Below are 14,480 nucleotides of genomic sequence, written 5' to 3'. Positions count from 1 at the left end.
GTCATTTTGTATTCACACTCCCTATTAACCCTAATAGGGATCATAATAGTGTTTTAAATAGCCAAGGCCTTTGTATTGATGTGTGTTTGTCCAGTTACATCTGAACATTCAGTAAGATCATAAAAGGTAACTGGTTTGTATTTTCATGTCAGCTAGCCATTCCTACAATTATCTGTAGGGTGTAATTCATTATCCACTATAGCTTTCACATGTAGTACAGTTTTACTAGATAAAAATAAATACTAAAGTGGCCACTAAATAGTGGTCACATTCAACAGCCACAATAGCTATGCACCCATCCGCTTGCAATACACACATCACTTGTGCCTGACAATGCACTTGTGGAGCACTATATTCATCCATAAAGAGCATGTCCTTGGTCTACATTTAGGAGCATGAGGACCTGTGCCACAAAAACATTGAGGCTTGCACCTGTTTTTTGCACTTTGTGCACCCAACTTTTGTAAATGTTACCTGTATTTTTCACTTTAAATCCTGCCTTTGATAAATGATCCTTTATGTGGCTTACTTACTTATGTAAATGTCTCCTCCTTTAGTTCACTTGATTTATGCACTTTATAAATAAACCCCATGTGAAAAAAATTAACATGGGATAAAAAAATGAATAACAAAAATGTAATGCAAAAAGTTAGCTTAGTAAATAGGCAAAATGAAAGCAAATTAGTGTTTCTTGGGGTAATTTTGACCAGGAAGTAAGACAAACATTGCCTTGGTCAGCCTTAGAGCACAAAACAAGCCTGTTCCTTCCTATAAGCTGATGTTCCTCTCTGCTTTTAAGTACAAGGTTCTTGCTTATCCCATTGGAAACACCAGGATTCTTTATAAAGTTTTTTTTTTTTTTTTTTAAACAGTACCACTGTCATGCAATACAAACTGACTGCTCAGAAATATATTCTTCAATTTCTATGTAGACAAAAAAAGTTATGTTTGTTTAAATGCTAAATTAAAGAAAATTTGACATCTTAAGGACATGAATAAATGGCTTTTTGATGAAAAAAATGTTTTCTCAAATGTAAAAAAAATCCTTTGGTATTCTATTTTGTAGGGATTTGCTCTCACTTATGCTGCAAACGAATACAAATGTTATTTGCTTCAATGCCAAAGACTTTCTACGGACAGTCTTTCTTGTTTATGGGAAGGAAGAAAGCTGGAAAAGAGGTAGATCAGGTCTATCAAATTCAGAAATCAACTATATATTTTAATTTAATTTTTATTTTTATAATCAGTAAAGATGCAGCAGCAAATTTGTTGTTAAAGCATAAAAACTATAGTAAAAACATTATTGATTTAGAGCAGTATATTTTTTAGCCAATGTGTCCATTTTAAAACACTGTTTTTGAATACGTCTTGGCTTTTTGAATTTCCATTTAAATGGAATTTTATAGATAGTTATTGACAAGTTTAGCTTTCATCAGATGCTGTCATTAACGCAGAGTTTATATTTGTATACACATCCCCACCTAGGTATAAAAGGCATTGTGCTGGACCCCAGAATAGCAGCATGGCTCTTAAATCCAGCGGACTGTAACCCATCATTTGAAGATTTAGTTTGCAAGTACTGCAAGAATGTGGACATAAAAACTGCTAGCAAAATCTCAGATCCTTTGGTAGGTAAATACTGTTCTTCTGTTGCCTGATGTAAAACAGTATGTAGGTTTGGACTAAGGTTTTCTTGTTGAATACCTGTATTGTATTCAAGTGTCAGATGCAATAACTAAATGTCTCAGCTCCTTGATCGTAACACCATACCCAGTCATAGTCATGAGGGGGCAGATTCCCTAAAGGCCGAAGTGACTAACGCTAGCGAAAATTCGCCAGCGTGATGTAATTTTGGAACTTCGCTATTTCCTAACGGGCACAGGCGTCACTTCACTAGCGAAGGATATAGACGCTAGCATTGCTTCGCACTCTAACGGCCGCCGAATTTTCGCCTCTGGCGAACGGACGTAACGCCTCAAATTCACTAAGATGCGGATTTTACTGAACGATACCTCTTGTGCCAGACTTGCCTTCGCCAGCTCAGACCAGGTGAAGTGCATTGCAGTGCATAGATCTTCCTCAATTTTTAGTGCAGAATTTCCAACTCCCAAAAACTCTGGCGTCTTTTCCTTTTTTCAGAGTGATAGCCTGCAAAGGTCCGTAAAAATTGTTTTGGGTAACCGTGTTCCCCCCTACATTTCCTAACATATGGAACATAAACTATACACTGGGCTCATGTGTAGGGCATTATAACAACTCTTTTTTCTTTATTAAGGTTCCCTGGACTTGTGTAATGTAATGTATTTGCTGCAACATATACTTCTTTTCCTGGCATATGCAAATTAGGCAACGCTAGCACATCCTCGGTTTGATTGCCAAAGTAATGCTACCGAAAATTCGCTAGCGTTTGGTGCCCTGGACACAACGTTGCACTTTAGTGAATTGGCGTTATCCTAGAGAATTTACACCTGGCAAAGTGTTGCGATGGCTGCAAAGCTGTCGCTGGCGAATTTTCGCTGGTTAGGGAATTTGCCCCAAGGAACGAGGGATGCATTTAAATTTAGCTAAATTCTTAGTGCCTGGCTGAACCAAATCTAAATCCTAAGAGGCCCATTTATTAAACCTTGATTTTATCTGGTTTAGGTTTTTAGGGGGAAAACTCAAATTTTTCATGGAAAAAAACCCCTAGAATTTTTAGAGATTTATCATACCCCAAAGCAGCTAAAAATCTGAATCTGGAAATACACCATCTCAAACCTGTCAAGGTCACATAGAAGTCAATTTGTTTCTTGATCTAAAATGAATAATCTGAAAAATTTGGGATTTTCGTCTACTAATCGGAATCTGATTTTTCGCAGGAAAAACGAAAAAAGAATTTCGTACGGTATGAATTGATTCTCAAATTTGTCATGCCATTTTGTTGCTCCGATTGTTTCGAGATAAATGAGTTCAAATCATGGAGGGGAGTTTGGTTGATTTGGTTGAATTCGAGTTTAAATAAACCAGTCATGTGACTTTTAGGAAATTAACAATTTTTTATCAATAAATTGTGCAAATGTATCATTTTTATGAAGTGTGAATATGCACATTAAGGTTCAGATTCAGCCACATTTACTAGATCACTTGAAAAATTAGGGACACTTCTAATAAACTCAACAATAATGATCCCTAAAGTTGGTCACTGATTATAAACCTGAGTGCATATTAATTATAATATAATTGTCAGAGCAGCCCCTGTTGCTGATTTTTCTAAAAGTGTCCCCAATTTTTTGAAAAACCCATAAAAACAAACCTAAGGGCAATTTGAAAATGATGTGACAAGATTGTCTTTGGAGGCTAATGCAGGGGGATTCCAAGCTTTTTGCCTCTGTTTTAGGTAAGTTAAAGAACAGCTGTTAAAATGCCCCATCCCTTCCCATGTGCATTTGCCCTGTGTTAGTTTAATAGACATGTATATAATAATTATTGCTTTGATGTACTGAATTTAGCAGGTAAATACATTTACTTCTCTTCACTTAAAAGCAAGTGTCATTTCTTCAAACTATCTTTTTTAAGTAGAGTCTGGTTCAAATAGTTTCCCCATTGCAAGCTCATGTGATGTAAGTGACCAAGTGCTCGTATGAAAAGCTCATTTTACTTGCTCAAGACATTCCTGACATAACTCATCCCTTACATTCTATACCCCCATATGGTAACTGTTGAATTCTCTTTTTATCTTTTCTCTTCTGAAGGGCAGGATTATATGGATGAGTTGTCAATTCATTATCTGAATTAACTGGCCAATTACGAATATGATATTGTCACATCTTAGTACTTTTAGGGTCATTATGGGTCACTTGTTCTTTACCTGTTGCATTATTTAAAATCTCTGTCACTTGTAGTGGAAAAAATCTCATTAATGTGCTAGTTGGACTTCACTTATATGCTACCTTCTATAATTTACCGTTTAACTGATGTATTTCTTTGTGGTTATAATGAACTTATATTGGACTCTAATGAAGAAATTAAAGCACAGATAGAGCAGATCATTTTGCAGTATTATTCCACAAAAATGATATGCTGTCTATTGCTTTCCATGTGGTAGGCCAGTTGTTGGCTCATTCAAAGTAATGTGTGTGTCTCTTGAGCAATATAGGGGCCACAAAATCCCTTAGAGGGTGAACATTTGCATTGGGCAGCCGGCCACAGATAAAAACAACAGAATGGCTCAAGGCTATAAAGCTTTTGGGTTCTCTTATAAAAAAGCAAGATCCAGGTTCCTTAAGTTAAAATCTCAGAAGACAAAAAGAGAAACCAAATAATACAGAGCACAGTGGCACCCCAAATGATTTTTAAAAAAATCTGTGAATCTCTTATACCTGATATACTTGCCAAATATCTCATACAAAAGATAAAAACAGACAAGCGTGTGTTATCACAACTTGGAAAAAAAGTAATACCTTTGTTTTTACATCTAGAATGTAACGGACAACAGATCTTACAGTTTATCATTGAAGCCCTGCTAATATTCATTTTGTAGTTTTTAAAAGAAAAGTAAAGAAAATCAACATGATGTACTAAAATGATAAGTGAAATATATTATTTTTGTCTCTTTTAGCATCAGAACACTTACACAAATATGAATGTACTGTATACTCTGATGATGAACATACGCACTAAACTTCAGGTAAGAAAATAACTGTGTGCACAATTTCCTTAAAGGAGAACTTTAGCTTCACTAAAGAAGTAGGCTAGAAATATTGTACATTATGTTTTGGGTTTCTGTACCAGCCCAAGGCATTCACAGCCCTTGAGCAGTAAAGATCTGTTTCTCCCAAGATGCCCCAGTAGCTCCCCATCTTCTTTTCTGCTGATTCACTGCACATGCTCTGTGCTGCTGTCACTCACTGAGCTTAGGGACCCACTCACAATATACAGTACACATAGAATAGAAATGTCACAATATAAGGCTGATTAGTAATTAATACAGATAATTACTACATGGCAGCACAGAAACCAGTGCAATTAGCATCAGAATTTAATAAACAGCCCTGTAGCATCATCTTATATTACAGGGGAAGCTCATTTTCTGCTGGATAAGTAGTGACGAGCCCTAAGCTTAGCTTCTCAACAGCCAATCAGAGCCCACTGAGCATGTGAGTGTCACAGACACTTTCCAAGATGGTGACCCCCTGTGACAAATTTGAAGTCCTTTGCGCTATTGAGAAGCTGATTCTTTAGGCTGGTGCAATAAGTTCAGTATATGAAATATGGCATATTCATTTTTAGGGTTTAGTTCTCCTTTAAACTATAATAAAGAAACCCATACTTCAATACTAGAACATATAGACACCATGAATATTTAAGTATAACATCACCCTAGTAAAACATTGACACAAGAGGGTTAATTTCTAATGGCGAGATGAAGAAGTGCAAGAGCACTGAGGGGCACAAGTGCAGAACACAGTGTCATTGGACGTATACCAGCCTTGTCCATAGCATTGTGGCCTAAGTCGTCTGACTTTCAATAAATTGCATGTCTTACACATAAGTTAGAGGCCAAGAGATGGGAAGCCTATATTTCTTCCACTACCTCCCCTCATGAATATAGTCCAGTCAAACACAGTCAGAGCTATAATCATAGGGCAGCCACAGTCCTGTTCTCTGAAACAGAATTCAGGACCAATGGTATGCAATAGGGATGCACCGAATCCAGGATTTGGTTTGGGATTCAGCCAGGATTTGGCCTTTTTCACTAGATTTTACCATTCATATTGCCCACTGTACCTGTGCCAGCAGCCATCATGTTGCCCCATGTACCTTTGCCAGCCCGGCTGCTGCGCCGGCTGGTTGAGCGCTTCTGCGCATGCGCGAAAAGATGCTTCTGCGCATGCGCGAAAACCGCTTCCGCGCATGCGTGGAAAAATGCTTCCACGCATGCACGGAAAAACGCTTCTGCGCATGCGCAAATTGACGCATGCATACTCTCACAGATGGGACAGTGGGCGGTCGGCAGAGAAGGGACCGGACTAGGGGTAGGAGTAAGTACGTGCCTGGCGCCCCTCCACCTTTGCGCCCCAGGCATTTGTCTACTCTGCCTACCCCTTGTTCATAGATCATATTGCCCCCATTTGTACATGTGCCAACGGCAGTAAACCCACTCAGATTGCCCCCAATCTGTACCTGTGCCAGCATAAACCAAAACATCCATCATATTGTTACCCCCAATCTGTACCTATTCCAGCAGCAGCCAAAAAAATCCATCATTGATTTGTAACTGTGCTAGCAGGAGCCAAATATCCATCATATTGCCCAAACATCTGTGTACCTGTGCCAGCAGCCACCATATTACCCCATATACCTGTGCCAGCAGCAGCCAATCCTTTATATTCCCCCCAATCTGTACCTGTGTCAGCAGCAGCCAAAAAATCCACAAAATTGCCCCAAATATGTACTTGTGCCAACAGGAGCCAAAAAGCCTTTGTCCCCAAATATGTACCTGTGCCAGCAGCTGTCAAGAGGGAGGTGGGGAGTGCTTTTGCCCGCAGTACAAATCACTGGCAAGAGGGGGTTGGAACAGGAGGTTTATAAAATTGAAAAACTATTAAAGGCCAAGCAAACTATGGTTTAAAAAAAATTCCCTTAAAAGTGCGTCCCCCCCATGATTGCGCACTAGGCGGCCACCTACTCTTCCTACCCCTAATTCCAGCCTTGCAAATTAGGATTTGGTTCGTTATTCGGCTGAATCCTTCATGAAAAATTCGGCCAAATAAGGATCTGAATCCTAATCCCAAATAGTGGATTCAGTGCATCCCTAGTAGATAGTGTAAAAAATACATGGGCAATTCAGAAGATGGCTCAGTGTTATGGTTGCCATCTGGTATTTTGGTATTTTACCCACCTGGCCAGAAAAAATAACACTTGATGCCAATGTTGTTAATAGGGGAAAAAATATAAACATATATGAAGTCCAATATAGTTTTCTATAAAAGTTGGCATCTCTACTCAGTGGGAGAGAGAACCGTATCATTGCCTCGGCACGTAAACACAATATTCTGAATCTCAGTACAGTGACAGAGTAGCAGGAGTGGAGTTCCAAGACATAATCCAAAAGAAAGGCCAAAGTTAGGGCACCATGAGTTTGTGAGTCAAATAATGGGCTGCAGTTCAAGAGATATACAAAAATCAAGGAAATCTTGGAAAAGGCAAAGGGGAGTTAGCAAACAAGAAATGTCCAAAACTCAGGCTAAGTGAGAGAGCCAAAAAACTGGGACCCATGAGTGCAAGTGCCAACCACCTAGACTATGCCATATGTAAGCACGGATGCAGACAAATGCAACATTGTACTTGAGCAGGTCACAGGACTCACCATATATGTGCCAGAAAGGGACTTATTTAACCTAAGCTCCAGGAACAACGTGTCTTAGATACAGTATTTCCGGATGGGTTAAAGGGGTGGTTCACCTTTAAGTTAAATGTTAGTATGTTATAGAATGACCATTTCTAAGCAACTTTTCAATTGGCCTTCATTATTTATCTTTTACAGTGTTTTAATTATTTGCCTTTTTCTTTTGACTCTTTCCAGCTTTCAAATGGGAGTCACTGACCCCATCTAAAAACAAATACTCTGTAAGGCTACACATTTATTGTTATTGCTACTTTTTATTACTCATCTTTCTATTCAGACCCTCTCCTTTTCATATTCCAGTCTCTTATTGCTTGGTTGCTAGGGTAATTTAGACCCTAGCAACCTGAAATTGCAAACTGAATAAAAAGCTAAATAACTCGAAAAACACAAACAATGAAAAATGAAAACTGATTGCAAATTTACTCAGAATATCAAGTCGATATTCGAATCGAAGGTTCGTAGTAGCCAATTCGATGGTCGAAGTATCCAAAAATTCCTTTGAATTTCGAATTTTTTAACTTTGAAAATTCCCTAGATTTCACTTTGACCCTTGATAAATCTGTCCTCAAAAGTTCACTGAAAGGTGAACAACCCCTTTAAGTATATAGTATGTCCAAAATTCTAAGGAAGTGGGCAATTTCTGTCATATATATTGGGCTTGCCCCCAAATAATGGTTAAATTGTGTTCCTTTTTTGGGGTACCTTTTAGACAGTGGAAAGAATAAACTGCAAAATGAGTCACAAGTAAAATAAAATTACTGTTTTAACAAATCCAAATATCCAGAATGCATCAAAAAACAGTTAAGTCATTATTTCCAGTCTTCTGTTGTTTAAATAAGGGATGCACTGAATCCAGGATTTGGTTTGGGATTCGGCCAGGATTCGGCATTTTTCAGCAGGATTCGGATTCGGCCGAACCCTTCTGTCCGGCCGAACCAAATCCAAATTTTCATATGCAAATTAGGGGCTGGGAGGGAAATTGCGTGACTTTTTGTCACAAAACAAGAAAGTAAAAAATGTTTTCCCCTTCCCACATATGCAAATTAGGATTTGGTTCAGTATCAGCCGAATCTTTCGCAAAGGATTCGGGGGTTCGGCCGAATCCAAAATAGTGGATTCAGTGCATCCCTAGTTTAAATGATTCTACATTTCTTGCCTCACACACAGTCATTTCATAGTATGTCACTATGAGTGCCCATCAAGACAATGCTTTTAATTGATGTTTTGGTACATTTCAGTCAAATTAATTAACAGAATTTGGAAAATGCAAAGTCAGCATCATCGAAAAGCCTTTGACCTTTATGTCCTCTCTTTCAGCAATACTTTTAACCTAAAGTATCATTCTCCATGGCTTTGTGCTCTTAGTTCTAATAGTCAGGTTGCTCTGTTGCCTCAACATGAATGCCCTACAACTGTCTCCAGGGCTGAACTAGGGGTAGGCAGAGTAGGCACCTGCCTAGGGCGCAACGCTGAGGGGGCGCCAGGCACGTACCTCCTCTGGCTCCTACACCCTAGTCTGGTCCCTTCTCTCCTGTCTGGACTGTCCGCGTCTGTTCGCTCACGTCGATTGGCCAGCAGTGATTCGCACATGCGCACCAGCAGTGATTCGCGCATGCGTGCCAGCGTCTATTTGCCCATGCGTGCCCCCCTTCGGCGCAACAGCTGGCCAGGTTGCCTAGGGCGCATGCCCGCCCTGGCCCGGCTCTGACTGTCTCTACATCTAAATGAACTCTGTGCAGACATTTTCTTCTTTCTTATCACAATTTCCATTACTCTCAACAACACTTTGATTCATCCACTGCTTAAAGACTGGCGCATTGAAATATTTTTCAATTCAACCCTATCTTTCATCATACTCTACTGCACAGACGCAAAATTACTCTAAATCTTCTGCTTTCTGTTCTCTAACAAAGGCAAGATTAGATCATCCGAGTCTCAGGCAGCCAGGACTTCTTTATGCTGCCTCTTGTTATTTCATGCTTTGATTACTGTAACTTCCATCCATTTATATTCCATTTATCATCTCTTCTTGTCTGCATTGTATCCTAAAGTGCCTCTGTCAAACCTATCTGTTTTCATAATGGATCTCAATCTACTGCCAAGGTACTTGTGTGACTGCAGTGGCTGCCGTTCTCGTACTGAGCATTATTGTTACAGACCTAATCCTCATTTGAAGCAGATGCTTTCCAAAATTCATCTAAACTGCTTTCATTACCTTCCTTTATTCAGAATAAATTCACATTTTACATCTCTCAAAGCAATATACAAAACCCTCATAACAAAAAAAAATAAATAAAAAAAAATAACCCTCTGGGCACTGAATTCAAAATTTGATGTCTTAAGTCCGGGCATAGTTGGAAGTGAATTAAATGGACAGTATACACAGTAACTATTCATATTTTTTTCCAGTATAAGCAAAATAAATTAGGGATGCACCGAATCCACTATTTTGGATTCGGCCGAACCCGCAAATCCTTCACAAGGATTCAGCCGAATACCGAACCGAATCTGAACCCTAATTCGGTTTCGGATTCGGTTTGGCGGGGCGGAAGAATTGGGCCGAATCCAAATCCTGCTGAAAAAGGCCAAATCCCGAACCGAATCCTGGATTCGGTGCATCCCTAAAATAAATATAAAAAATATGCTGAGAATTCATTCTATCTATTCTACAGATTTTTTTGTTTTTCTTTGTTTTTCTTTTCTTTATAAAGCACATCATTGTTTTGTTTTTACAATTCCAATACCCCCTCCCTCACCCTATAAACAGTTGAGTTAGTTTAAATAGCGATAATGAGCTCTGTATAAAAACCCTCTCTCTTCCACCTTTACAGTAGCTTGGCAGATGTGATCATTGAGTGTTTCGATTTTAAAGTAGAACTAAACCCTTAAAATGAATATGGCTTAAAATGCCATGTTTTATATAATGACCTTATTGCACCAGCCTAAAGTTTCAGCTTGTCAATAGCAGCAATGATCCAGGACTTCACAGGGGGTCACAATCTTGGAAAGTGTCTGTGACACTCACATTGGGCTCTGAGCAGCTGTTGAGAAGTTAAGCTTAGGGGTCATCACAAATTATCAAGCAGAAAATGGAGTTGGCCTATAATATAAGCTGATGCTACAGGGCTGATTATTAAATTCTGATGCTAATTGCACTGGTTTCTGTGCTGCCATGTAGTAATTATCTGTATTAATTACTAATCAGCCTTATATTGTGACATTTCTATTCTATGTGTACTGTATATTGTGAGTGGGTCCCTAAGCTCAGTAAGTGACAGCAGCACAGAGCATGTGCAGTGAATCAGCAGAAAAGAAGATGGGGAGCTACTGGGGCATCTTTGGAGACAGATCTTTACTGCTAAAGGACTGTGGTTGCCTTGGGCTGGTACAGAAACCCAAAACATAATGTACAACATTTCTAGCTACTTCTTGAGTGAAGCTAAAGTTCTACTTGTTCTTAGTTCTCCATGTTGCTTTAGCTCAGATAAGGCTGGATTTTGTTCCGTTTCCTTTTAACAATATTATCCCATATCTGGCCAGCTTATCATTGGCTTTCTCTAACAAACACAAGCATTTGTGCCATAGCCCATTTTTAACAGATCTTATGTTTTAATTTTACAGTTGGAAGGGTTATGGGAGCTCTATTGTACCATAGAACTTCCGATGACAGCAATTTTGGCAGGTAAGAAAATTAAGAATGGGATGTCCTTTAAAAATATTAGCACTGTGCCAGGGGATGGTAGTTTATTAGGTGTGGGCATGGTGCAAAGTGAAAAAATTAAAGAAGCCATAACATTTTTCACACTTTGCACCCTGACCCATGGGTGAACACCTGCAGGTACAGGTGTCCTGTGCTTGGCAGCACTGTATTTATGAAGGATGGGCTTGGGGAGGCAGGTACGTGTCCCCATCTCACTCCCTAACTTACACGTCATTTAAACATACAAGTAAAAATTGTTCACAATTGTCACGTGCCTGCAATGACTACGTTTGCTGGTGTCATTACCCCACCAACGTCCTTGCTGGGGCAACAGCTGCCCTTGTTAAAGGAAAACTTTACCCCCAAAATGAATATTTAAGCAACAGATAGTCTATATCATATTAAGTCCACACAAAAATGGAGTGCTCACCTCAGACAATATCCTTTCGGATCAGGTGCTTCTAGCAGTATTCGATCACACCTGCCACGGATCCAAACCTCAATTGTAGAAATCCAATATACTGCAGCACACTGTAATTTGTGTAAAAGTTTAAAGGTGTACTTTATTGGCTCAAATACGAGCAGAAATGTGGCAACGTTTCGGGCCTCGCAGGACCCTTTCTCAAGCCTTGAGAAAGGGTCCTGCGAGGCCCGAAACGTTGCCACATGTCTGCTCGTATTTGAGCCAATAAAGTACACCTTTAAACTTTTACACAAATTACAGTGTGCTGCAGTATATTGGATTTCTATATCATATTAAGTGACATATTAAAGAATCTTACCAAACTGGAATATATATTTAAGTAAATATCGCCCTTTTACATCTATTGCCTTGAACCACCATTTTGTGATGGTCTGTGTGTTGCCTCAGAGATCACCTGACCAGAAATACTGCAGCTCTAACTGTAACAGGAAGAAGCTTGGAAGCAAAAGACAGAACTCTGTCTGTTAATTGGCTCATGTGACCTAACATGTTTGGTTTGTTTGTGTGCACCTTGCATCCTATGATCCCAGGGAGCAGCCTTTATTTTTTTAAAATGGCAATTTTCTATTTATGATTACCCAATGGCACATACTGCAAAAAAAGTATATTATTATGAAAATTGTTTATTTACATGAAGCAGGGTTTTACACAAGCTGTTTTATGCAATATATAGTATAAATATATAAAGTATAGTTTTCCTTTAAGTAACCTAGCTGCCTCTCACCTATAAAGAGAGCTGTAAAATGGGTGCAGGTGGACCTTGTTGATAGTCCTTAGGCCTTACCAAGGAAGAAGTACTTACTATTTCTGGTGTCCATCAAGATCTTAATCAGGCAATAGATCCCATTGGAGGGCCCATCTGGTCCCCTCACCCCATCATTTCCCTAATCTGGTTTCACACAGACATATACTTTACATTTAATATATTATTAGATGTAAAATCCAGAGTTGTTTATTTTTATTAATGAGAACCCAACCAAGATACAAGCATTTGTTATGGGAAGCCTAACCAACGTCCTAATTTAGGGGGTTGCTGCCCCCTGCTGACCAAAAGGGAAATTTAAACATAACACGTTTCACCTCACTTAAGTATGTGCTTAAAACCTCTTATAAACTTACGTTCTAAGTGAGACCAATAAACAGTTTTCTTGTTTTGTTTTTTAATTTGTACAGCAATGGAAGTCAACAGAATACAAGTTAATCAGGAGGAGTTAAAGATGACATCTGACCTTCTAGGGGTGATTTTTAAAAATTATTTGAACTGCCAATCTTTCAAATGATTCATTTTCCTCTGTAATAAAAAAAACAGAACTTTGTACTTGGTAACTAATTTATATGAATCCAAATTGTTGGAAAAATCATCCTATTGGGTTTATTTAATGTTTCAATTATTTCTAGCAGATGTAAGGTATACCGATCCAAAGTACGGAAAGATTCTTTATCTGGAAAACCCCAGGTCCTATGCATTCTGGATAACAGATCCTATACCTGTAATACATTCTGTTTATTGTGCAAGGCCAGTCATGGAGAGATTAAGCTGTAATGCATACTTGCTCTCCTAGATGCACATGAATGCATTTGTACTTGGTAACTTTAAATGAATCCAAATTGTAGGCAAACCCATCCTATGGGGTTTATTTAATGTTTCAATTATTTATAGCAGATGTAAGGTATAGCGATCCAAAGTACAGGTATAGGACCTATTATCCAGAATGCTCGGGACCTGGGGTTTTCCGGATAACGGGTCTTTCTGTAATTTGGATCTACATACCTTAATACCTACTAGAAAATCATATAAACATTAAATAAACCCAATAGGCTGTCTCTGCTTCCAATAAAGATTAATTATATCTTAGTTGGGATCAAGTACAAGCTACTGTTTTATTATTACAGAGAAAAAGGAAGTTATTTTAAAAAATTTGGATTATTTGTTTATCATGGAGACTATGGGAGACAGCCTTTCCGTAATTTGGTACTTTCTGAATAATTTGTTTCCGGATAAGGGATCCCATACCTGTACCAAAAGATTCTTTATCTGGAAAACCCCAGGTCCTATGCATTCATGATAATAAATCCTATACCTGTAATACATTCTGTTTATTGTCCATGGCCAGTTAAGGAGAGATTAAGCTGTAATACCTACCTGCTCTCCTAGATATACCTGAATGCCAAGTTTGAAGGTCATTTGGGGTGAGATTTGGGATGAAAAATTTGCTACCCTAAGTATTCTTGAAACTATGGGTGAATGATTGACACCAAATGTTTTGTAACTTGTGGCTCTCACATGTGTGTGTGTGTGTATATATATATATATATATATATATATATATATATATATATATATATATATATATATATATATATATATATAATACACAAAAGCCATGAATATCTTGTAAATTATATCCTTATAAACGGTGAGTTCTGATGTCATCAGTTATAAACGGTGAGTTCTGATGTCATTTCTGTCACATGTCACTGAAACGTGTGTATTGTATTATAGTAAATAAAATACCCCCTGTTGCAAAATATGAGGATATTAGAAGTTACCTCGGAGTTCCATGACCTGTATAAAAATATGGTCATGAAACTCCTCGGTAACTTATAATATCCTTATTATTTCAAGAGGGGGTACTTTATTCACTATATATATATATATTTTTTAATAAAGTCTAATCCATCAATATAAAATTAATCCTGCAGGCTCACCTTAAACAACTGGAACGGGACGCACACCATGTGGCAGGGCAGAAGTTCAGAATAACCAGCAGCAATGAAATCAGAGAGGTGGGTGCGTATATAAGGCTGATACTACTTATCTGCCATAGTGACATACATAATGTCATTACTATCTAGTCTGCAATACATCTTCTTCATCAAGCATTCAAAGCAATTAGCAACAATGTGCA

The 14,480-nt window shown here is 38.4% G+C and overlaps 1 protein-coding gene across 1 annotated transcript in view; it reads left to right on the top strand.

The window, feature by feature from the left end:
- poln.L (polymerase (DNA directed) nu L homeolog) overlaps nt 1–14,480 on the top strand; it is a 79,674-nt gene that overhangs the window by 8,196 nt on the left and 56,998 nt on the right. The window contains exons 7-12 of the mRNA XM_041583744.1: nt 1,067–1,179; nt 1,486–1,628; nt 4,598–4,666; nt 11,009–11,069; nt 12,745–12,809; nt 14,275–14,358. Coding sequence (XP_041439678.1) covers nt 1,067–1,179; nt 1,486–1,628; nt 4,598–4,666; nt 11,009–11,069; nt 12,745–12,809; nt 14,275–14,358 — 535 coding nt within the window. The remainder of the gene's footprint in view (nt 1–1,066; nt 1,180–1,485; nt 1,629–4,597; nt 4,667–11,008; nt 11,070–12,744; nt 12,810–14,274; nt 14,359–14,480) is intronic.

This window comes from Xenopus laevis, chromosome 1L (assembly GCF_017654675.1).
Source record: "Xenopus laevis strain J_2021 chromosome 1L, Xenopus_laevis_v10.1, whole genome shotgun sequence".
In the NCBI taxonomy this organism is placed as follows: domain Eukaryota; kingdom Metazoa; phylum Chordata; class Amphibia; order Anura; family Pipidae; genus Xenopus; species Xenopus laevis.
Note: the sequence above shows the minus strand (reverse complement) of the source record. Positions and strands in the feature narration are given on the sequence as shown.